The sequence below is a fragment of the Carassius gibelio genome, chromosome A22, assembly GCF_023724105.1.
Source record: "Carassius gibelio isolate Cgi1373 ecotype wild population from Czech Republic chromosome A22, carGib1.2-hapl.c, whole genome shotgun sequence".
Classification (NCBI taxonomy): Eukaryota; Metazoa; Chordata; class Actinopteri; order Cypriniformes; family Cyprinidae; genus Carassius; species Carassius gibelio.
The window spans coordinates 7,952,018-7,978,323 of NC_068392.1; the positions used below are offsets into that span (position 1 = coordinate 7,952,018).

Genomic DNA, 26,306 nt, shown 5'->3' on the forward strand with positions numbered 1-26,306 from the left:
CATTTCTCCTTCGGTTTTGATGTCAAATCATCCACAGATACATACATGAGAAATGCAAACAATTAAAAATGTCATATTGTCGGTAAAGATGTTTAAGCAATTGCAAAAAAAAAAAAAACACATGTCTAGTGTTTTTAACTTCACTATAAAAACTAATGATCTGTATAATAAAATAAACTATAATAAAAGCAGTTTGACTATTTCAGGCTTGCAAGTATCAAATCTTATTTGTAATTTTACATATTTGAACTGGACAGTAGCGATTACTTACAAATCAATTGAAAACTGATGGGCACGTTTAATCAAAATTCCGAATTACTATAAAAAATTAAATAAAAAAGCGGCCTGTAAAATGTCTAGTCAAGTCACCTTTATTTATATAGCGCTTTAAACAAAATACATTGCATCAAAGCAACTGAACAACATTCATTAGGAACATTAATTGTTCAGTTTAAATAGTGTCTGTGCATTTATTATCATTAATGTGCGCATTATTTTGAGCTGCAGGCCTCAAATCTCATTTTTTTTACTATACATTTGAACTTGCATGTACCATTAACTCACAATCCAGCTCTAAAAGAATACAACCATACATGTTGGCAGCAATTATAACAATTAATTGCAGTTTTGATGTGAAAACAGATATGTGCACAATAAATGAAAATCCTGAAAAAGTAATCAAAAAAAAAAAAAAAATCTAATAGAATTGTTGATCAGATTTGTGGAAACTGTTTATAACTTCCACCAGACAGAACAAAATATTGTTGCGTTAAGCATAATTGGTGCAAGAATATGCGCTTAATGTAATCAAGCCTTGCAAAAACGTTTAATCTAACCCGATCTCAAGAAAGTGCGTATAAATAGTACGGCAAATAAAAACAAAAACTTGTGGTACTGATACGCATAAATGGACTTTTCCATGCATATGCTACGCGATGGGTAGATTTAGGGTTATGAACATTGCTCAAAATGTTCCATTTATATTTATATTCCACAGACAAATACAACAACAAACAGGTTTGGAATGACTGAATTTTTGCCTGAACCAATATGTTATTGATGACATTTGAACGAAACCAAACCTAGGCACGCAACAAAACCGGAGTGTGTCGGTGCGCATTGACAGCTGCACACGAGTGTGTTTGAGTGCATCTGTGTCTGTGTAGAAGTAGTGACAGTACTGATGGGAATTTAAAAAGACCCCCTGTTGTTCTTCTCCAAGTTAAAAGCATCACATCACAGCACTTTCGCCTTTGGTAATCATCCAGCATAAAGATGCTTCGTACAGGGTATGGACATCTGCTTTTATTTCATCACTTCAATATTCATGGCCTACTTGACGGCCGAAGTTATCAGACTGGAGAAAGTAAGGAATGTTATCAAAAGTAAGCGAACGCGTCGGAGTTGTACGCGAGTGTGGGAGTCAAGTGCAAATGCAGGTATGGAAGTAGGACTGTGTGTCCTGTGCTTTCTGCAGCTCTTGTAGTCTCTAGCCTGCATTGCTTTATACACATTTTATCATATGGAAAGCATTACGTCCAAAGGGCACAAACAAAGGCAAAAATGCACCCATGGGAACATGACAACGACAAATGCACTTCGATAAACACTGGTCTCCATCCCTGTCATCAACAACGAGCTCAAATTGCCATCGCAAAAACAATAAACTCAAGTACCGCACGTAAGTTGGAACAGTGCAGAGACACTTTGTTTCTCCAAAATCACCTGGCGCCCAATATAGGGCTCAATCCTTCAGAGGAATAACTGATTTAGCAGAAAAATAACAATTTCAGCACATAAGACTCCAGAAAACCACTTTCTCTCAGCTCATCTTATGACAGATGGAAAAAAGAGACTCAAAAGTAGACTGTGGTCCTTTATATCTTGTTATATATCGTTCTTTTTTTTTGGCATTATGGCATTATTTGTAATATTTTTGCACCCTATTGTCATTATCACGAAAATGCAAATGTGATTCACATTGCAGCAGCAAGAAAAAATATTAAATTACTAAAATGTATATACTGTACTGTAGCTAGATAGATCTAGTGGTTTGAAGGATAGTGGCACAGATTGGTCAATAATCTCAATTACAAAAAATTAGTATTTTGGGGCTCAATTTTGATCGTTAAATAGTCTCATCTAATGATTCTTGCTCTAAATATGCATGACAGCTTTTTTTTTGTATATGAACTATTGTCGGACTGAACAACATTTTAGTGGTTGTCTTAAGTAAATCATGGTAAAAAATTTATGGAATATAGTATTTGGTAGTATTTGTTGTTGGACAGCCTGCAGCCTACTTTTTTTCTTTCTTTAAAGAAAATATCACATATATGGATCCAAACATAGACTCTGGATTTTAAGATTTAGAGTAATTAGCTGTGGCTTTCTTGGACAGCTGTATGATGTGCCATTGAATTTCTAAATACGGCAGCTTTAAAGGATCCAGAAATATGATGGACATAAATTAGGCAGCAGAAATACGACCAGAAATATCAATTAGGCAATAGCCGTGAAAACTTACTGAAGTACATATTCCTCTGATGCATGAAGACGCCCATGAGCGGCGAGTTACAACTCCTCCTTAGTGAAGTCTGTCTCCAGAAATCTAAAGGATCAAAGGATCACTCTCTGTGATAGAGGCAGACATTTTTACTCTCGCTAATGGGTTAGAAACACAACAGCAACCATCTCCAAGACTACAATCATCCATTAGCATCGAAACCGAAAGGTTCTCATACACCAGTCACTTGCCAAGTAATGATTTCCTTCACAAACAGAAACATCTGAGCGTTTGCGGTAATGAATTGCCACTTTCTGCAAAAATGTGACAACAAAAAGTTGTTGTTTTTTAAACAAAGAGTCTGTGAAAAGATGTGCTGCCTTAACTTAAGAGATCAAGCTAAAAATATTTAGTATTAGTTAATATTATAAATTATATTTTGGAGCCGTTGCATTCATTTTAAATGGTGATTTGCATTTTTTCTACCTTGTTACCAAATTTTCATACTTGTTTTAAACCATATTAAGACATATCCATAACCTTGCAATCTTGTAGCATTACACATGAAATATTTTTTTTTTTTAATTAAAATTAAATTAAGATGTTTTTAAATTAGTTCATGGATGTGTGTGTGTGTGTGTGTACATAAAGATTTTTGTAAATTGCAGACATAAAAAAAAAAAAAAAAAACCTTGTGTCAAATATGGATTAACCCAACTTTTGGTTTAAACATTTAATAAAAAAATTAAATTAAATAATAATAATACTAATAATACTACTAATAATAATAGTAATAGCCCATGGGTTTTTTTGTGTAAATAAAAATATATATATTATTTTTTCTAGCAATAAACATTAAATAAATATAAAATAATTGTTGTTTTTCCAAGTTACAGGCTTGTTTAAATACAGTTTAACACATACTAGTGAATTTGCAATTCTCTAACATGACACATCAAATAATTATCAAATGTAGATGTTTAGAATGTATTTATTCCAAACTATTAATAAAAAAAAAATTAAACAGTTCCAGTATATATATATATATATATATATATATATATATATATATATATATATATATATATACATCTTAATATTCCTTAGTTCTGCAAGTTGTAGTTCTTAAAGTAATTAATAAAGATTTAGTTTTTCTTGTTTTATCAGTACTGTCATTTAGAATAAAAAAAGGACACAGTTTATTATTATTTTATTAAATGTAAGGTTTATTTAGTAGTAAACAATATAGCCTAGATTTTGGAACCAAAGATTTCAAGGAAAAGGAGACACACATGGTTCTTGACATCTTGATTCTTGAGTCCACGGTTGGGTCTGTGCTTCTTTTAACATCTGAATGATTTTAATGTCAATCCTACTTGAGAAACTGGAGGTCAAGGACTGCATCATCGACAGGTGAGCCTGGCATTTGTTCATACGTCCTAAATAGAAGTGATACTGTGAAATTATGCATGACTGTTTGAGGAATGGGAAACGCATTTCATTCCATAACACGCGATCCTTTGCTTTGAACCAGATTTTTAAATCTTGTTCTGCAGTAAACACAATAACAAACTAGACAGAAGAGGGAATAAACATCAGGCTTAGCTTTCAGCAGGTGCATGAACGCAGGCTGAAGAAGATCCTTGAAGAGCTGGCAGCTCAGTTGACTGACAGTACTGTAGGAGAGCCTCAGGCTACACAACCCAAAGTTCAGCTAAGATGACCATGAACAAAACACACACACACACACACTAACATATTGAATTCTTGCACAATACTGTTTTTTGTTGTTGTTGTTGTTGGTTTTGTTGTTTTTGCCTCAATAGCAAAAACAGTGTTAGATTTGTTTTTTGTTTTTTCACGGTTCAAATTGGTCTTGAATCAGTGTTAACAGAAGTAACAAAAGGAATATATATAATTTAAACATATATTTACAATATATACTAAATATAAGTTATGCATCTGTATGTGCATTTATGTATGATACTAAAATTTCTTATTATATTGTGATTACGCATATAAATTACAATATAGCAAAACCAATAAATGATTAAATATCATTTAGTGAATACTGTACACATATCTTTATTTATTTACCTATCTATCTATCTATCTATCTATCTATCTATCTATCTATCTATCTACACATACAGGTAAATATTACAATTTCTTACAATATATTGTGATAAATAATTTGAACAAATAAATAATATTAAATATAATTATTTAGTAAAAAAAAAAGTATACAAATCCTTACATTTGTGAAACATTTTATTAAATTAAATTGTTTGAAAGGAAATGATACTATACTATTATAGACGTCAATATTGCAGTTCATTACTATACAGTATTTGTTGATACAGATCCATATAAATGTATCAATAATAAATGATTTAATATAATTAAGTCAGTATTGTACAAATACCTTTAAAGTTGCATCAGATGCTTTTTAGTAAAATGTTTACACAAAATGCTTACAGTTACAAATAAAAATCAAATCTAATACAGCAGCTGTTTTTAATTTATGAACGGTTTATGTTCTACAAACATTAAACGCTACATCCTAATGATAAATATTCAGTCCTGACGCTAAGGCACATGTGCTAACAATGTGTTCCCAAAAACAATCCGTCCAACTTCCCATTAAGTTGAGCTCATGTTAAAATCAGTTAAATGAAGCTAAACACCCAAGCTTATAACGAACATGACCGAACTGCGGTAAATGGATCCAAACTGCCATAACAGAAAACCAAGCACGAGAGGAGAGCATTTCTCAAGCCAACACGTCTTTCACAACAGAGTCATGAGTCAAGTCTTGAACCAATACGAAAAATGTTATGCAGCACTGACATTTAACAACTGCCGATCCCGAGGAAACCACATTCATAACCAGCCCAGCAGTCCAGATTGCCATCACCCACAAACCTGATTCCTTCATTCTTTACAGAAATGTACATCTTTTTAGCCAAAGATTGTTTCCAGAATCACACAGAGAGGAATCGGAGCCAAAATGAACACCTGAACCACAACGCCACCCGATTCTACTTATAATAAATCTAGTTGCGAAATTGTATCCAAACAATGAAGCAGTTTAGCTGAAGATAAACTCTTATAAAAACAGGCACAATGACATGAAGGTCAAATATCGAAACTTTTTGCGTTCAACATGACATATTTCCATTTGACCGATTGATAGATCACCAAAAAGAAAATATCTAGCCAACATTACACCGACAGAGACACATTTATCACACTAACTATTCAGTCTATAGGCCACCATTAGTGTTTTCGGTTCTCTGTAATGGAGCCCTTAGGGAGCTGCACTTGTTGCGGTGCTTGATTTGTTTAGGGTAACCACATTTTGTCAACGGTTTATTGAATGTCTGCTCAATAAACTTGGTAACACACCGTCCCTTTGTAACAAACCCCACATCAAATGCTCTTTTCAACATGGACAGTAAATCTATTTTCATTTGCAAACCAATCCTTGTGGTATGTTGGGCTTTTTATGTAAATAAACCAAACCACAATCCATTATTCATATTCTAAAGCATTGTAGCTCACAGATTAGGCAAAAACGTATCAGATACGTGGCCAGTTGGCACTTTTACAGCAAATTTGTTAATTAAAGAAACTTAGCCATTGGAAAGTCATCCCTCATGGAGGGTGTTCAATAAATATCAAGTGTACATTTTGATATTTAATGTTTTCGAAGCTATTGGAATCACCATCTGGTCTGTCAAACTAAAAACGAGAGTCCGAAAAGTGTCTAGTCAACATCATTTTGGCAGTTTTAGGTATGAAGTCATTAAATGATGAATCTTTCAGTTGCATTTGCTATTAACCTAATAAACCGTTATGGTTCTGCTAAATGCAGCCCTGCCATTTAAACCGCATCTGATGGATCAGTGTAACATATACACACTTCCATTATTTCTAATAACACAAAGATGACACTGCATTTAAAAGCCTTCAGGGAGTCAGTAGCAGAGGCTTTTATGAAAAATGACACTGACACCCCAGTTAAATCATCTACTGTTACAAATAAAGGTGAATGAAAAATAGGTTTACAGCGTCTAAGTTCCACAAAGGACTTTATTTCCTGCATTCGTTCTAACTTGGATGCTATTTCTAGTCTTCTTTTCTTTTTTTTTGAGTCTCATAACTGAATTTTGCAAGTTTCCTTTATCCGACAAACCCAGTTCAGGTCTTGCAGCCTCTATTAATGATCTAATGAAGTGAATCAGGTGTGTTAAACAAGGTTGACATCCCCATGTGTTCTCCAGAAACCTGAACCTGAAAAACTCAATTGTATCACGCAGCCGCATGCATTCTTGTCATCTCCAAAGAATGATGTGGTCCTTAAGGGCATGAAAGAAGGTTCTTGATTAAAAAATACAATTATTGTGTGTGCATATTATATATATATATATAATAAAATGGTGTAAGAGCCATCAAGAACCTTTATTTTTAAGAGTCTACATTTGAAAGGTAAAGAAACACTCAATACAGGTTGAAGACAACTTTAACAAATGGTTAAAAGTCATTTTCTTCAACTTCTACAAATAATGAAGCCACTTAAATGGTTATTGATTTAGTCTGTCAGCCAGACGCTCTCTCTGTGTCATGTCAAGTTATATAAAAGTAAAAAAAAAAGATAAAGACAGTTACTAAGCCATAGACAGACAGACAGACAGACAGAGATAGATAGATAGATAGATAGATAGATAGATAGATAGATAGATAGATAGATAGATAGATAGATAGATAGATAGATAGATAGATAGCTTACTTCCCAACATACACAAAAGTTTTATCTTAAGAGGCTATTAAACGTAAATACGATACTTATTAATACTTCAACAATAGCATGTTAATACATGCATACAGATAACACATCAATGCGTTAATAAGCAGAGTTTGCTATGTCTTACCTTGCTCAGCCCCAGCCACAGTCAGTGTTTTAACCAGCAGAATTAATCCCGACATGCTCAGAAATGCCAAAATAAAGTCGGACATCGTGGCTGGATGTAGTCCCGAGCAGATCCGCTATCCGCCAGCGCCGATGATGATGATGATGATGATGCCCAAGTTGAGTGTGAGCGAAGCCGGTCTCGAGTCCCGCGGCGCTCCGCTCCGCAGCGCAGCTCCTCCCGCAGGTGTGTGTGCGTGTGTGTGTGTGTGTGTGTGTGTGACTGTACGGACAGAACGGACTACGTGCGCCTCAGCTTGAGGATAACGAGGTAGGAAGGGAGAGAGAGAGAGAGAGAGAGAGAGAGAGCGAGAGAGAGAGCACTGAATAATGAGAAATGAGATTATGCATGTGGTGAACTCTCACGTGAGTGATAGAAAGATAGTAATACAAGAATATAGATAGATAGATAGATAGATAGATAGATAGATAGATAGATAGATAGATAGATAGATAGATAGATAGATAGATAGATAGATAGATCTGAAATCATTGTTTAAATCATTCATTAGGTACTACTTAAATCTACAGCTTGTTCTCCCATGACTGGTAAAACACCATCAAATCCAAACCAAACTTCCAGGCGTCTAAAAAAGCAGCTCACCTCGTCTGTCTCTGTCTGTGAGGGCCTCTGGGGCCCATAGGATCGGGTGTATCTATCGATCTCAAACTCAAAGCGCAGAAAACAATTATTGAAGAAAAGCAGAAGATGCTAGATCATGAAGTCCCGCGCCAAGAAAACAGTAAACATTGAGGCAAGATGCTGCCTGATGCTTTATTTCCATGTGAGGATCAGTAGAGACTAGAGAAACGAAAGCTAATGTAATTCAATGGAATCTAATTCTATCAATTTGATTCAGGAACATGTTTCTGGCAGATAGTTAATCTGCTGGCAGTTTACTGGGATTCACGAGATGGAACAAAAAATACAAGCACTAAAGCCTTTCGATTGTTGGTTTCTTGCACCATTAAAAGAAACGGAGGCCAAGTCTGCTGCCTTTTGATGTGGATGAGTTTATTAGCTCCACTCAAATGCCAACAGACACGCAATGATGCAATAAACTCGCGATTGAATGCAGTTTTTCCATGTTTGTCCTCAGATCTAAGCAGGTGTCCTTGGTGCTAGGGAACGTGCGAAACATCCAGATGTCGCGCGTCTTATTTTTATGCGAAATCATCTGCAATTCATAAGGTTCCAGATGTAGAACCGCACTGAACTTAGGGTTTCCGTTTCAAAATGTTTGGCAACGTTTGGAGATTTTTGGGAAACCAGCGGTCGTGACTGTGCAAAATTCTTTGCCATGATTTTTCGAGTCAGTTTGGCGACGTGTCCGGCCTTTTCCATTTTTTTTTCTCATAATTTTCCTAGAGTCAGAAGTCTATGCATGACATATTCGGTTCATTAAGAAGATCTGTTAAGCTGCTAACCTTGTGCAAACAGATACAAGAACACTACTTTAACACTTACAAATGCATCTGTTTTTGCCAAGATGAAGGAGGAGCTGCCAAATATTTGCATACAAAAATATTGGCTTTTAATAATTTTTTTTTTTTAACAGCAACAAGCTTATGTCAGATAGTGTTCTTGCGAAATTGGGCTATAAATGATTTAGTTTACAGGTAGTGTACGCAATTTTCAACATTAAAAATAATTATTATATTTAATTATTTACTCCAAATCAACATTGAATTTAAACTGACCATACTTTAACTTTTATTTTGAAATGTCTTCCTCTTTATGACAAAAAAAAAAAGAAAAAGAAATGCAATAATTGTCTCTAAAACGACTTTTATGTTTTGCTGACATCATCAAGCACAATATTTTTAAGCCCCTCCCCTCCAACTCCTGGTTATATATAGACGACCTTCAAGAGTAAATCAATTGCGTGTGTGTCATTACACAAATGCAAAGAAAATATATTAAGAATTACAACTATAGTCATAATGGTAATAATTATTTTTTTACAAAAAAAAATTGAAATTGAAATTTTTTTTATAACTACTAGTACAACTTATATCATCATCACCATCTTAAAATAGAGAATAGTAAAAATATCATTAGATAAAAAATATGATTCATGGTAATATATTAGATTATATAATATTGTTATAATTCATATATATATATATATATATATATATATATATATATATATATATATATGTGTGTGTGTGTGTGTGTGTGTGTGTGTGTGTGTGTGTGTGTGTGTGTGTGTATATATATATATATATATATATATATATATATATAAAATAAAAAATATAGAAATTCTAATTAGAACTACTATTGATTCATTATTATTATTATTATTATTATTAATATTATTATTGTTGTTGTTATCATCATCTTAAAGAGAAAAATAAAAAAATAATAAACAATAACATTTTCTTCTTATTATTATTTATTTTATTTTATTATAATTTCTTTCTCTTTTTTTTTTCTTTAGGAAGATATACTGCGGTGCTACAAAAAAACTTTCTCTATAAGTGTGTGCTTAACTGCCAAGGCAGCTGACAAAGCCATATATTTCCTGTGTACAAACTCATTTCCAGACATATTCAGTGTGTAACAATAATGCAGCCCTTGATTTTAAATCACAGATCACCGCAAAAGCAAGCCATACGGATGCGTGTGCAACCGCATCATTCGCAATCTCTGCATCTCAATATAAGAGAGAAGAACAGAGTGTCTTTATTACCCAGTTATCATAAATAAAACCCATAAACACAAATCCGGGAGTGAGTGATAGACAGCAGTGTGTGTATAAAATACATCCATCCCACTGCAAGAGTGTTTTACTGCCATCTTCAGAACATCAATCAAATTGCCTGCACCAAAATTAAGAGGCTATTAATATAAAGCCCTTTTTTTGGGGGGGGGGGGGGGGGGTGAAACACTTTCTTTACATTTTCTTGTTTTTGATGCTCGCAGTCAGTTGAAATCGTTTATTCTGGCTGGCGCGGACCCATTAAAAACCAGAGGACACTTTAGGATATGTCACTCAGCTGTGTTTGAGTGCTCACTCATGGCTTTCTTACACTTTTTTTCGTAGCTCAACCAGACACAGACTCCTGGTTTCCCAACTCCCTAATTGGCCACAGCTCTAGAATGGCCTGTGACTCTACAAGCCACAGAATTTCAATCAAGCTGCACAAAAGAGGCCTGTGCTTCTGCGAGAGTCCAGCTCCGTCTATCCATTCAGCCCTATGTTTGTCTGCCCATCTCTCTCTCTCTCTCTTTCTCTCTCTCTCCTGCTGTCTTACTCACACGGATGGACAGATACTGAGGTCATGAAGTCATCTTCGACTACTGCCATGGGGGTAAAATTTGGCCATGATGTGGTTAATAATTAAAACAGGCCAGAGGTTAGCTAGCGAACGGAAAGATCTGGTCCAACTTATTTGTACTAAATTACAGATGACTAAACTATTATTTATGTCATTTTCCAATAATCTGTACTACTACTACTAATAATAATAAATAAAAACTCACATAAATAATAAACTAATACAAATAATACATAAAAATAGGACTATTAAAAAATAGTATTATTATTTCACATATGTCACAATCTATTTGCATTTATATTGTGTACTATTTATATATTGATGTTATTATTTGTTTATATGATTTATATGTTAATAAAAATCCATATCTATGAAATAGTCTTAATAATAATAATAATAATAATAATAATAATAACAACAAACACAATTTAATAATTTATTATTATTTATTTACGCATTTTCAATTACCTTTTTTCAACTATTATTTATTTCCCAATAATCTTGTATATTATTATTTTTAAATATAATAAATTAATAAAAAAATAATACATAACATATACAAATTGTATCAAACAATTATTGTTATAATTATTATTGTTATTATTTATCAAACAAAAAAGACAAGTATAACAATATTGTATATGTATTTATATCTTATATGATTACCATTATTATGCAATGTATTAATAATAATAGTTTGCTATATAAAAAAAATGATAAGTATAATTTGTAATTGGTTGAAATTGTTCCGTTTATTAAAGTAATTGATTAATAATAATGATAATAATAATAATAAACCATCCTGATGCCCAAAATTTAATGACGTAATGCTAAAGTGGAAATATTTCCAGTCTTTACTTTTTTTTCTTTCTCTTTTTTTATCATTTTCATTTGCAGTGAAATGCTGCTCTCTGCAGGAAATCACACACACCGACACTTATTGACCGACACTGCTCCGGGTGTGTGTTCACAGTGTGTGTGTGCACTTCAGATGGGTTAAATTGCAGAGCACAAATTCTGATTATGGGTATACTTTCACTGTCACTTTCATTGACATCCAGGTGTTTAACCATGTCTTCAGTGTGTATTAATTATATTTTAATTTAATATATTATTAATTTACCATCTGATCAGACTGCCAAAAGACTGGATTATGTTTGGAATAGCATATATTATTTCTGTGTTCAAACTTGCATGAAATCGTAATATTATGCATTCCGAACATACATTTTTTTTGTTTGTTTCTATTTTGGCTCTCAATTTGGTTGCAATTGTTCAGATTTCACTGTCCTGCACTTGATTGTTGCCTGTGGACACAAATGGCCAATCCTGTACAGCACACAGACTTAAAAAAAGACTCATGAAACCATTTTACACTCCATTTCGCCGCCTGAAACAAAGAGTTTGCCGGGAGGAGGTTTCAGTCACTTCTAGGCATCTGAAACAGCACAGAAAAGCAAAGGCCAACAGTGGTGTGATTCACATTATAAATGAACACAGTGCACTGCAATACAAAAACTGGCACTGAAACAAAGCTGGATCAGTTGCCAAGGAAACATATGCACAGTAATTAATAATATCTTCACCTTGTTAAAGCAAACAGAAATGTCATGGGTTCGTTCTGATCTTTTCCTGGTATTTTTATTTTTTATAATTAAGTTACTTTAATGAGTTCGGCAACTCACCATATGCGAAAAGTGCAAGAAAAGACTTTGCAAACAATATGTGTGAAGAATAAAGTGACATCAAGACAGAAAACCTTTATGAACTTATTAACAATATAAAAAAGCTAAATATAATAGAATGCAATAAAATATTTTATTTATTTGTTTGTTTGTTTATAAATAATGTAATTAAATTAAATATAAAATTGAATGTACCGAGATACTTCCAATGATGACATATTATGTTATTTTATTGTAGTACCATGATACATTTAAAGCAGTAACTTTACCTTGCATTTTACATAAACACCTCATATATTGTATATACATTTTGTATATATATATATATATATCATAGATTATAAAGCTGATAAAGTTCATGAATTAATATACAATATAAAAAGCCAAACATAATATAAAGTATAATGCAGACAACTTTATCTTATTTATTATAAATACCTTATTTTAAGGTTAGTTTAAGACTTAATTTATATACACCATACACACATGTTGATAAAATAATAGTATAATTAATATTATATTATATTATATTATATTATATTATATTATATTATATTATATTATATTATATTATATTATATTTCCAATGCACGGCACAACACTGCCACTTAGTGTTCATCCTCTCCAGGACCTCATAGAGGCCTTTTTCAACAATTTTCAATGTTTTTATGCAAGATTAAGCAAACAATAAATTTTCTATTTATAACACATGCTTCTTTCCCCAAACTCTTGTCTTGTTAAATGATGTGTCTATTGATAGCATATCACAGTTAAAATCGCCATCATACATATAACATTTACATTGTAAAAAATTATAACAATAATAATTATATATTTTTAAATAAAGTAATATAAAACTTTAGAAGGGCTTTTTCAGACGTGCCTATAAACAATGAATTCATTATTCATGAGTAGGCGTGTCGCCTAGAGGCCCCATATTCCTCATACAAAAAGTGCATGTAAACTACACGAGACAGGTTAGTATGACGAAGTTTTGAGGTTAAACTAAACTTACCCTAGTCTTAGAGGCGAAAAACAAAACTTCACTCCATCAGTCTCTTTTCCAGAATCAGGCAGGAGGAACACATGGCGGCGACGGAGACCAGCTTAAGCCCGGCGGTGGAGTCGGTGGTGCCGGCTTGTATGTTCGCACCTGGCCCGAGCTGCGCGGAGGATTTACCCGGCGCTGAGTGCAGCGACTCCGGCGACAATCAGAACGGGGAAGCCGAGGATCATTTAGACCTCACCAGCAAGGTGGCTCTCAGGCCTAAGCATTCGGTTGAACGCTTCCCTGTGTGCACGAATCAATACAAGAGTTTATTTCATAAATGCTTGGTGTTTAAACACATTTTCAACTTTGAATTCAAAGCAGAAGTGCTGCATGAGTGACACGTTGGCTGTGCATGTGAACGCCAGCTGGCACTGCACCCACTTTACTGACCCCAGACTACGTGCATGTGCGCGATCGAACCTGAACATGATTAACATTGGGATGGGGTGAATTTTAGGTTGTTGCATGCATGCAAAACTGCAGTAAAAAGTGCAAAAAGTTTTTTTTGCTACAAATATAGATTTGTATGTGCCTAAAAAGTATTTGGGTGCTTAAGTCACGTTTAAAAATGAACATATAAATATTAAAATTATATTTGATTAGACTTATAATCATAAAATGTTAAACCAACCAAAAAAACAAAACAAAACAAAACAGGTAGACTGTTTGAAAATCGGTATAATTGCAAAAATGGCTCAAAAAAGTTAAGCTATAGCTTGCTGTCTAAAGCAGTGGAATTGATTTATTTTATTTAAATCATTTTCATTTGGATAATTAAAACCTACCAAACTATTTTTTTTTATATAAGGCATTCCATATATATATATATATATATATATATATATATATATATATATATATATATATATATATATATCAAAGTATCCTAAAAAGTATCACATGTTCTGAAAAAAGCAGAGCTGTTTCCAACTTTGATAATGAATCATCATATTAGAATAATTTCTAAAGGATCATGTGATAATGATCCTAAAAATTCAGCATTGCATCACATAAATAAATTATAATTTAAAGTATAATATATGTAAAAACTATTATTTTAAGTTGTTATAATATTTCACAATATGACAGTTTTTTTCTGTATTTTTGATCAAATAAATGCAGGCTTGATGAGCAGAAGAAACTTCTTTCAAAAACATTCAAAATAGTAATGTTTCCAAACCTTTGGTCTGAACTGTACTATATATATACAATTTCATATTTTGTAATCCAATACACTCAAAAGTTTTGCTTAAATGTCCAAATATGTTTTGGGGTCCCCGTGTAGCAGGGATCCTCAAATCTGGCCCATAAGTTCCACTTTTCTGCACAGTTTTGCTGATCTTGCTGATCAGTGTCTTCAGGATCATTAGAAAATCACAGGTACAGTAGTGTTTGATCAGGGTTAGAGCTAAACCTTGGTCCTCCAGGGTAAGATTTAAGGCTGCATAGAGATATTAAGTGAAAGTGACATACAGCAAAGTATGGTGACCCATACTCAGAATCCGTGCTCTGCATTTAACCCATCCAAATTGAACACACACAGCAGTGAAGACACACACACAAACACACTGTGAACACACACCCGGAGCAGTGGGCAGCCATTTATACTGCGGCACACGGGGAGCAGTTGGGGGTTCGATGCCTTGCTCAAGGGCACCTCTGTCGTGGTATTGAGGATGGAGAGAGCGCTGTATTAAGTATATGGAATGCATACCAAATTTTGCCATTTTAAAATATTAAAAAACATGCTCAACAAACATCTTGTTTTTATTCAAAAAGTTCCTTTAATAATACTTTGGATATTTTTGTTCATTCTTGTCAGTTTGCACTGGTCAGCCCTACAGGAGAGCAGTATGACTGTTTACAAAAGCAGCTGCGAGAACGAATAGAGGAAGGATGCGGAGAAACCATCTATGTAGTTGGGATGGGAACAGGTGAGACGTGATGTGTCACAAAGCTTTCGCCAAGTTTGAACATTTTTATGGAATAGACAAACATGTTGCACCAGAAGTGCTGATTAATTCTTGGTGTCTCTTGTTTCTTAGACGGCGGTGATTATGGTCTGGATGAGCAGGATATGGAAGCATCTGTCGCTACAGTGCAGTCACTTTGTGAACAGGTTGACTCCGACCTGATTCTGCTCCGAGAGAGGACAGAGGCAGCAGGATGTGTCCGCGATTATCTCATCCGGCGCCGTGTCGGAGAGGCTGACTTCCTAGAAGTCAGGTCAGAATGAGGTTTTGCGAAGAAATTATATACAGAAATGTTTTATTTTTTGTTGAAAATCATTTCTCTCCTCAGAGTTGCGGTTGTAGGTAATGTAGATGCTGGTAAAAGCACACTCTTGGGTGTCCTAACTCACGGCGAACTCGACAACGGTCGCGGCTTCGCCCGCCAGAAGCTGTTCCGCCACAAACATGAGATGGAGAGCGGCCGGACCAGCAGTGTTGGCAATGACATCCTGGGTTTTGACCAGGAAGGGCATGTGGTCAACCAACCAGACAGCCATGGGGGCAGCCTGGACTGGACCAAAATCTGCGAGAGGTCATCAAAGGTCATCACTTTCATCGACTTGGCGGGCCACGAGAAGTACCTGAAGACCACCGTGTTTGGCATGACTGGCCACCTACCGGATTTCTGCATGCTAATGGTGAGAGGGGGTAGGTGTGCCACAGGTGTACGTACTCAGCGGTTCAACTTTTTATGAATTCTGTCTTTTTCTGTGTCGCGAAGGTGGGAAGTAACGCGGGAATCGTTGGCATGACTAAAGAGCACCTCGGTCTCGCTCTGGCCCTCAACGTTCCTGTTTTTGTAGTTGTAACTAAGATAGACATGTGTCCAGCTAACATCTTACAAGGTAATGCGAATCTCTCATTTTACAACAGAAGTTTAATCAACAGCATTTGTGGCATAATGCTCATTAGTAATAATTTACAGAAATAATGTATAATCTATACAAATTTTGTAAGATTCCAAGGACATCCAAATGTTTGCATGAAAAAATAAATATATATATATATATATATATTTATATATCTAGTTTGTATTTTAGCTAATAGGTTTTTTTTGTGGTTGTAGTGTTTACGCAAGGATACTTTCTGGCAACATTGTACATGTTGTGCAAACGGTTATTGGAGTTCTGAAGTAACAAGATACAATATAACGCAATAAAAGTAAAAAGTATATCCTGTTTTAATCAATGATATCCCACCAATGCTGTTGAAAGTTAATGTGAATTATCAGCCCAGCCATTCAGCCCTCCAGTGTTTGTTTTTATAGACATATTTTCATGTGGTTTTGTGTTGCAGAGACGCTTAAGTTATTACAGAGATTACTCAAGTCTCCAGGATGCAGGAAAATTCCAGTTTTGGTGCAAAACAAGGATGACGTCATTGTTACGGCCTCTAACTTCAGCTCAGAAAGGTAATTTTGCTTAATTCTTGCCTGAAGGACGATAAAAAGGCAGAAAAAAAAAACATAAACTTACACTTAGAGTGACTTTTTTGACATAGAATGCCATAAAACATCTTATCAATCACTTAAAAACTGTAAAAGTTGAGTTTTTAGACACTGCTGTATTTAGAGTAAAAAACGTTGGAAGTCAAGATGCTTTTTTGCGCAACGAATCTTTTTAAAGCGCCAACTTCAAACAAGGTATTAATATCATCTGAAATAATGAGAGCATATTCAACCAAAGCATTATTTGTGTGTGTAGGATGTGTCCGATTTTCCAGATTTCCAATGTGACGGGTGAAAACATGGACTTGTTGAAAATGTTCCTGAACCTGCTGTCACCCAGAACGATATTTAAAGACGATGAGCCGCCAGAGTTTCAGATTGATGACACATATTCAGTGCCGGTATGACACACACTGTCTTTTGTGCTTCTGTTTACCTCTTTCTCAATCGTTTGAACTTCTCGTCTGTTCTTCAGGGTGTAGGTACTGTAGTATCAGGGACTACTTTACGTGGATTGATACGGCTGAACGACACGCTGCTCCTCGGTCCAGATCCTCTAGGCGTTTTCATCCCTATCATTGTCAAATCCATTCACCGCAAGCGCATGCCTGTTAAAGAAGTGCGAGGTGGGCAGACGGCCTCGTTCGCCCTGAAGAAGATCAAGCGCTCATCGATCAGGAAGGGAATGGTGATGGTGTCGCCACGCCTCAACCCACAGGCATGCTGGGAGTTTGAGGCAGAGATTCTCGTACTACACCATCCGACGACGATATCGCCAAGATACCAAGCTATGGGTGAGCAGAAGAGACAAATGTTAAATATTTGACTGAATTTTTGTTACTCATAATATTAAATACTGAACATTATTATACAGTTGTAAATATTTAATAAAAGGTTCAAAATAAATATTTAACTGAATATTTGTGTAGTACGATAAAATTTAAGAAAACTTTTCTGTAATCTATATTAAACGTTTTTTTTTTTTTTTTTTTTTTTAAGATCAAAAGAGAATTTTTGTTTCATGTGATATTTAAAAACATTTGAAAAAACAACTCTGGGGCAACTAGGGGTTAAGTGTCTTGCTCAGGATCACATTGGTGTCACACAGTGGATTCGAACCCGGGTCTCTCAAACCAAAGGCATGAGTCTTATCCACTGTGCCAGCAGTTTTTTTTTCCTCATTAATGTACACACAGCAGAAAAACTGAATATCACATGGTCCTAAGTATTCAGACCCTTTGCTGTGACACTCATATATTTAACTTGAGTGCTGTCCATTTCTACTGATCATCCTTGAGATGGTTGTACACCTTCATTTGAGTCCAGCTGTGTTTGATTATACTGATTGGACTTGATTAGGAAAGCCACACACCTGTCTATATAAGACCTTCCAGCTCACAGTGCATGTCAGAGCAGATGAGAATCATGAGGTCAAAGGAACTGCCTGAAGAGCTCAGAGACAGAATTGTGGCAAGGCACAGATCTGGCCAAGGTTACAAAAAAAATGTATGCTGCACTTAAGGTTCCTAAGAGCACAGTGACCTCCATAATCCTTAAATGGAAGACGTTTGGGACGACCAGAACCCTTCCTAGAGATGGCCGTCCGGCCAAACTGAGCTATCGAGGGAGAAGAGCCTTGGAGAGAGAGGTAAAGAAGAACCCAAAGATCACTGTGGCTGAGCTACAGAGATGCAGTTGGAGATGGGAGAAAGATGTAGAAAGTCAACCATCACTGCAGCCCTCCACCAGTCGGGCTTTATGGCAGAGTTCCCCGACGGAAACCTCTCCTCAGTGCAAGACACATGAAAGCCCCCATGGAATTTGCTAAAAAAAACACCTGAAGGATTCTCTGGTCTGATGAGACAAAGATAGAACTGTTTGGCCTTAATTCTAAGTGATATGTGTGGAGAAAACCAGGCACTGTTCATCACCTGCCCAACAGTGAAGCATGGTGGTGGCAGCATCATGCTGTGGGGGTGTTTTTCAGCTGGAGGGACAGGACGACTGGTTGCAATCGAGGGAAAGATTAACACGGCCAGGGATATCCTGGACGAAAACCTTCTCCAGAGTGCTCAGGACCTCAGACTGGGCCGAAGGTTCACCTTCCAACAAGACCATGACCCTAAGCACAGAGCTAAAATAACGAAGGAGTGGCTTCACAACAACTCTGTGACTGTTCTTGAATGGCCCGGCCAGGATCCTGACTTAAACCCAATTGAGCATCTCTGGAGAGACCTGAAAATAGCTGTCCACCAACTTTTACCATCCAACCTGACAGAACTGGAGAGGATCTGCAAAGAGGAATGGTAGAGGATCCCCAAATCCAGGTGTGAAAAACTTGTTGCATCTTTCCCAAAAAGACTCAAAAGGGTGCTTCTACCAAATACTGAACAAAGGGTCTGAATACTTAGGACCATGTGGTATTCAGTTTTTCTTTTTTAATAAATGTGCAAAAATGTCAACAATTCTGTGTTTTTCTGTCAATATGGGTTGCAATAATGGTGTACATTAATGAGGGAAAAAAGTAACTTAAATGATTTTAGCAAATGGCTGCAATATAACAGTGAAAAATTTAAGGGGGTCTGAATACTTTCCGTACCCACTGTGTTTGGTGTGTGTATTTGTTTAACCAATATTAAATTATGTCTACAGGTTTGCCTGAAATTAGGAAATTGGTTATAAAAAATTCTAATTGAATGTTTGTATTGAGAAAAACTGTATTTAATATATACAGTATATACATAAAGAAATTAATTCAGTGTTTGATTTTGGGAAAAAATGAAAGCATTTGCTTTGAATATATTAAGAAATGGTATACAGATATTAAATATCTAAACAAAAATTGTAACTAAATAGATATTTTAGCTATTTGGCACTTTGTCATGAGGTTCTCTCTGTAATAGTTCACTGTGGCAGTATCAGACAGACGGCCACCATCCTCAGTATGGACAAAGACTGTTTACGGACGGGGGACAAAGCCACCGTACACTTCCGTTTCATCAAGACCCCCGAGTACTTTCACACGGACCAGAGACTGGTCTTCAGAGAGGGCAGGACCAAGGCCGTGGGTACCATCACTAAGGTCAGAGGTCACAAAAACATTCTATCTATCTATCTATCTATCTATCTATCTATCTATCTATCTATCTATCTATCTATCTATCTATCTACAGGTCCTTCTCAAAAAATTAGCATATTGTGATAAAAGTTCATTATTTTCCATAATGTAATGATAATGTAACTTTCATATATTTTAGATTCATTGCACACCAACTGAAATATTTCAGGTCTTTTATTGTTTTAATACTGATGATTTTGGCATTCAGCTCCTGAAAACCCAAAATTCCTATCTCAAAAAATTAGCATATCATGAAAAGGTTCTCTAAATGAGCTATTAACCTAATCATCTGAATCAACTAATTAACTCTAAACACCTGCAAAAGATTCCTGAGGCTTTTAAAAACTCCCAGCCTGATTCATTACTCAAAACCGCAATCATGGGTAAGACTGCCGACCTGACTGCTGTCCAGAAGGCCATCATTGACACCCTCAAGCGAGAGGGTAAGACACAGAAAGACATTTCTGAACGTATAGGCTGTTCCCAGAGTGCTGTATCAAGGCACCTCAGTGGGAAGTCTGTGGGAATGAAAAAGTGTGGCAAAAAACGCTGCACAACAAGAAGAGGTGACTGGACCCTGAGGAAGATTGTGGAGAAGGACCGATTCCAGACCTTGAGGAACCTGCGGAAGGAGTGGACTGAGTCTGGAGTAGAAACATCCAGAGCCACCGTGCACAGGATTGTGCAGGAAATGGGCTACAGAGAAGCAGCACTGGACTGTTGCTCAGTGGTCCAAAGTACTTTTTTCAGATGAAAGCAAATTTTGCATGTCATTCCGAAATCAAGGTTCCAGAGTCTGGAGGAAGTCAGAATGCCTGAAGTTCAGTGTCAAGTACCCACAGTCAATGATGGTCTGGGGTGCCATGTCAGCTGCTGGTGTTGGTCCACTGTGTTTTATCAAGGGCAGGGTCAATGCAGCTAGCTATCAGGAGATTTTGGAGCACTTCATGCTTCCATCTGCTGAAAAGCTTTGTGGAGATGAAGATTTCGTTTTTCAGCACGACCTGGCACCTGCTCACAGTGCCAAAACCACTGGTAAATGGTTTACTGCCCATGGTATTACTGTGTTCAATTGGCCTGCCAACTCTCCTTACCTGAACCCCATAGAGAATCTGTGGGATATGGGAAGAGAAAGTTGAGAGACGCGGAATCTAAAATATATGAAAGTTAAATTTGTATCATTACATTATGGAAAATAATGAACTTTTATCACAATATGCAAATCTTTTGAGAAGGACCTGTATATGGGGTCTTGAGATTCATCCAACTATAATTTGGTATCTCTGTGTGAATCAGTTTAACTTTTAGATATGTCAATCATGCATATTTCATAATGTCAACCAGTTAAGTCTATAAAGAGACCTTCCAGCATGAGTCATAAAAACTGGCGACGCATTTCCTTCTGAAACTCCTGTCTGTTGTCTTTGCTTGTACGACAGCTGCTTCAAAGCAAGCCTCAGGCCAAGATGCAGTCTACCAAGAAACCCTCGTCACAGGTGGAAGGCTCTTCATCAGCCAGCGAGGAAACCACACAGATGGGAGGAAGCCCTCAAATGGGACAACCGGTGAGAGAAACAATAATTATTACTCTTTTATATTTATATGTTAATGTAGATTACTAAAATAGTCGTATTATGCTCGGTTAATCTTTTTCCATAATGTTCCTTATATGCTCTTTGTTCCGCATCACATTTTCGTTCTTTTAACATTTCCTTCGGGGTATGCATGTAATATGAAACTTTCACGGACACTTACAGCCCTTGAAATCTTCCCTTTTCATCCCCAATACACCAAACCATCCTTTTCTCTTCTCTTCTGTCCGTGGCTCAGTGCTGTAGACAGCAGGGGGCGAGGAAATACTTTGTAAAGATCGAAACAAAGAGAATACAGAGGGAAAAAAAAAGTTTAAAGGACAAGAAACCGGTGTGAAGTGAAGGTAAAACTGTTTAAGCAGGTTAGGGTATTAACAGCATTACTTTCAAGACTACAGACATTAGTCATAATGTAACGAATTAGGCTGATTTATTTCATGAACGGTATTTGAATGAGACAAATCACCTCTGAAAAGCTCACAACGCTTTCGTTTACACTTGACGGTTAATAGATTTTTCCATTAATGGTTACTGCAGATCAGATTCTGGGGTTCGTTTGTTTTTAAGTAGTGTTGAGATTTTTCCTTTTTTTATTTACTTGAATGACAGTTTTTTTGTATTTGCTTTTAAACACAATTAGCAAAACAAATTAAATTTAGACCTTTTTTTTTAAGAGAAAATGGCAAAAACTGTTATTCACCGTTAATATTCCTATTTAACGAAATGACAAACTGATCAAAAAATTCGAATCTTTTGAATTTTAATTGACCACAAACTGTTTTTAAACCCAAAATGTGAAAAATAATGACCTAAATAAGTCCTAAATCAGCTATCAACCTGTGAGATCCTCCTTCGTCTCTTTCAGTTGAAGTCTGGTGGAAGTGGGCGACGGCGTGGAGGCAAATGGCACAAAGCCAAATCAGCACTGAGCAGCACTGGAACCACTCCTTCAGCAGCTGGAGTGGGCGGCAACTGAGCCTCCTCCATCACTACTGGTCAGCTGCCTTTAATGTTTCAAGTGAACACCAGAGGGCAGTAAAGCCTTTTCTCTCTCTCTCTCGCTTTCTTTTTCTTCTTTTTTCTCCCTCACTAAACCGGACTGAGCTATTTCTCCCTAATTAGAAATGTTCATCTCCGCTGACACAATCGTGCCAAAACCCTGACTGACAAGCAGCTGTTGTGTTCCTCGTCCACCCTTATCAAACCCTTTTACTTAATATTCTGTCAGCCGTTGGAGTCTCGACATCTTGTAATAAACACCCCGAAATCCTGGATTTTGTAGCCGCAATGTTTCCCCGAGGACCCAATTAAGGAGCCTACGACTGAATCCCTGTTTGTGTTCAGCGATTTTGCTTTTTTTTTTTTTTTTTTTTTTTTTGTCATTTTTCTCCTCCAATTGAATTTGGCAAATGCTAACGCAGATGAAAGGGAGAAATCTGTTCTGCTTGTCAATCTCTCATGCCCCCTCATCCTCTTCTGATTTTAATGAGCGTCGTAGCTGCCGAGACGCACAAAACCACGGCAGATAAAACCGGTCACAAATCAGGTGGCTTCCCGCTCTCCCGTGATGCTTTTTCATTTCGTGACCCAGCATCACTTTCAAAGGATCTCACCTTTTCATCGGAGCAATGTTGTTGTTTTTTGCGTAGGACGGGAAGCTAACTGAGATGACATGGCATTTAGTTCGGATTTCTGTTGCCACTTTCTCATTACAATTATTTCTCTCTCTACGCTTATTTATTCTTAACTGTTTTTAATTCGATTTTCCTGTGCAAGACACCCTTGAGCCAATGAAAACCAGTGTAGACCTTGAATAAATTCAAGTAAAATGATTAATTCACCCAAAAATGACAATCCGGATTTATCCACCATTTCAAACCAGTGTGATTTTGAGTTGCTTTTTTCTAAGAAATTGCAATAAATAGAGAGGTGAACCAATCCTTCAACTATGAACCTAAATTTAAGACATTGCACCTATGAAGCTGTAATATATATTCACACGATGCCTGTTTGGGATTGCATTCGATATGCAATTCGTCAAGGAAAGCTGTGGTGAAACGCTGTAAAGGTCTCGAAGTGCCGTTGTAAAAAGGCAGAAAGATCAACGATTAGCCGTGAAGTGGAGAATTTAAAGTCTATTATATGCTGTAATACTAATCCAGACCAACAGAGTTCAACATAAGAGTCATCAAACCTTGTCTATCAAGATGTTCTTTCATAATTTCCATTGCAGTTTTAAAATGAAATGGAAAAGTGCATACAGAATAGCTTTCATTCACGTAGTGTTCATGAGCCCAATGTGTGGCATTCACCCAAAGCATCGTTCAAGGCAGTTCTGGCTCTTGGGTTGATATTTGTCTTTTGAATCAAATAAAGGGTGAACCACAAAGTCTGTTCTATCAGGGAGATCTTTAGACATTGATTTTAGTTTTATGCGAGGCAGCCAAGTAGATTTGAATCGAATTTTTTTTTTTTTTTTTTTTTACACGCGCACACAATCTCTAAGCTCTGTCTGAATAGTTTACAAAGACCACATGCAAGCCCTTAAGTTATGCAAAATACATTTTTAATACTTTATCTTCAGGAACCCGAAGTATAATATTTAAAAAATTCTTCTTCCTCTAGGGCTGGTATGTGATTTAGATTTTTAGACAAAAATGCAAGACATTTAGTTTTAGAGCATTCAGTGGTTATGACTTTTATTCAGGCATTTTCTTTTTGATTCAGCCCCTGTTAGTGCACAATTTCATGTTTTTTTGCATTAAAAATGTATGTTCATTATGTACAAATAAAGAAAAATATATATAAAGAATGTGTTGTTAATACAAATCCCTTGTTAATGTACTTATCACAGTGGCTTTTCCTGTAATTTGACAAAACAAATCAAACAAAGATTTTACTTTAATTGCCTTTAATATGTACTATTGTGGCTGTAGTTTGTCTAATGTGAAAAAGATCTTCCCCTGAGGAGCTATTAAACTGAATTATGTGTAACCATTTGGTTTATTTACCCTCAGACACTCATTTCTAATTTGTTGTACACTCTACTCTGCGATATGCCGAACAAATATGCAATAAAAGTATCAAATTACTTACTTTGCCCAGCCCCACTGCTGTGTAAAAGATATGAAACTCTCTCAGCCAACAAAACGGATGTATTTAGGTAATTTTGTCAAAACTCATTGAAGTGGCGGCAATAAAACACCAGCCGAACATCAAGCCGCATGGTCAAACAGAGTCCCACGGTGCCCCATTGCCTAATTTCCAGCCCATTATGTTCCTGCTCCCCTCGAGAGGATGGATGCGAGTCTTGTCACTGAGATCCCAATCATGGGCGTAGGTTTAGGGGGGGACGCTAGGTACTAGTCCCTATCAATATTTTGAGATGACAAATTTGTCCCCACCAATATTTAGCAAGCTTCTTTGAACTGCTATTTGTATATTTGCACTGCTATTTGGATCGATTCTAACGGCCAGGACGATGACAGTACAAGAAACGCCATAATTGATTGGCGGCAGGGTATCTGACAGGCTACAGGCGCAGGCCGGGACTACTTTTGTGCTTGCACTAGCAGCGAGCGGGTGGTTTGTGTGCGCACGCATGTTGACGAAGCCGACGGTAAGTTACAAGGGCTGTCTCTCTGCCACATACAAAGGCCAGAGTAAAAACATTTTAATATTCCGGGGGTTTTTTTGCCCCTTTTTGTACTTTGTAGATGCCACCCAAGAAGAAGAAAGGGGACATAACCCCACCAAAGCTGAGACCAAACCTACGCCCATGATCCCAATAAACGTTTCTTTCAAAAAGCTACAGTAATTTCAGTCCATGTGTGTCACACCGGTTTTGATGCACCAGTATGTGGACAACAAAAGGTTTTGACATAAATTTTGGTCTGTTTCTCACGTGAAGCTACCAAATATCTTCAAAAGGCTTGAAATATGCTATAAAAGTCCTGTTATAAACTTTTTATTTGTAGCAAAAAATGTATTTTAAAATAAGACAAAAAACTAGTTTGACATCCTGCTTCATGAGAGTGGGTGGGTGTTAAGACTTTTTTTGATGCAGTTCACTGATTGGTGGAGATTTCTTTACACAATTATGGGTAATGTAGTTTTTCACCAGGAATTCCACACAATTATTCAAAGTCCAAAAAATGAACACTGATAGCTTTGACAAAAGCATATACTGTACCATCAATTAAAATCCTTGTAGCTCACAGTAGGTCTGTCTTTAACGGTTTATAAGTTATAAGTTATACATTCCTCCAAAATGAATGGGATTATTACTTCGAGAACACGACTGTTATGCACTAAGCATGCCCTCAATGTAAAGTCTAGGCAGCAAAACATCAAAGTATAGTTTATAGTAGGGCCACAAGAGCTAAAAGCATCAGCTGGCATTGCTAACAATTAGCAAACCTGCTAACACTGGGTGAAACCTCATATTACACACATTACATTTACCTGTTTCTTTGCACCTGATGTTATAATTACGACTTCCCAACTTGTAAATACAAACTTCACAGGAAGACTTTAGAGTGCCAATATTCTATACCATAGGTACATTTTGTACATGCTTTACGAAGATGAGAGCTTCTCAGTGTTAGCATCTGGCTCAGATCAAACAAAATGAAT

At 36.1% G+C, this 26,306-nt stretch overlaps 2 protein-coding genes across 2 annotated transcripts in view; one reads left to right on the forward strand and one right to left on the reverse strand.

The window, feature by feature from the left end:
• The window catches only part of LOC127943256 (low-density lipoprotein receptor-related protein 1B), a 208,603-nt gene extending 200,936 nt beyond the window's left edge, over positions 1-7,667 (reverse strand). The window contains exon 1 of the mRNA XM_052539581.1: positions 7,441-7,667. Coding sequence (XP_052395541.1) covers positions 7,441-7,525 — 85 coding nt within the window. The 5' untranslated portion in view covers positions 7,526-7,667. The remainder of the gene's footprint in view (positions 1-7,440) is intronic.
• A 5,713-nt stretch (positions 7,668-13,380) lies between these two features.
• Positions 13,381-24,770, forward strand: LOC127943407 (GTP-binding protein 1). The gene is made up of 12 exons (XM_052539875.1): positions 13,381-13,428; positions 13,519-13,705; positions 15,325-15,436; positions 15,548-15,728; positions 15,804-16,152; positions 16,236-16,359; positions 16,811-16,925; positions 17,218-17,362; positions 17,437-17,755; positions 19,865-20,043; positions 21,519-21,644; positions 22,537-24,770. The coding sequence occupies exons 2-12, from the start codon at positions 13,538-13,540 to the stop codon at positions 22,645-22,647; spliced, it is 1,929 nt and encodes a 642-aa protein (XP_052395835.1). The 5' UTR covers positions 13,381-13,428; positions 13,519-13,537; the 3' UTR covers positions 22,648-24,770.
• The last annotated feature ends 1,536 nt before the right edge of the window (positions 24,771-26,306 follow it).

What these genes read in the sequence shown, in the direction of transcription:
- LOC127943407 (XM_052539875.1), top strand. Translation starts at nt 13,538, where the DNA reads ATGGCGGCGACGGAGACCAGCTTAAGCCCGGCGGTGGAGTCGGTGGTG. An exon ending in CGGATTTCTGCATGCTAATG is followed by an intron (nt 16,153 to 16,235) that starts GTGAGAGGGGGT and finishes TGTGTCGCGAAG; the next exon opens with GTGGGAAGTAACGCGGGAAT. An exon ending in TCCAGCTAACATCTTACAAG is followed by an intron (nt 16,360 to 16,810) that starts GTAATGCGAATC and finishes TTTGTGTTGCAG; the next exon opens with AGACGCTTAAGTTATTACAG.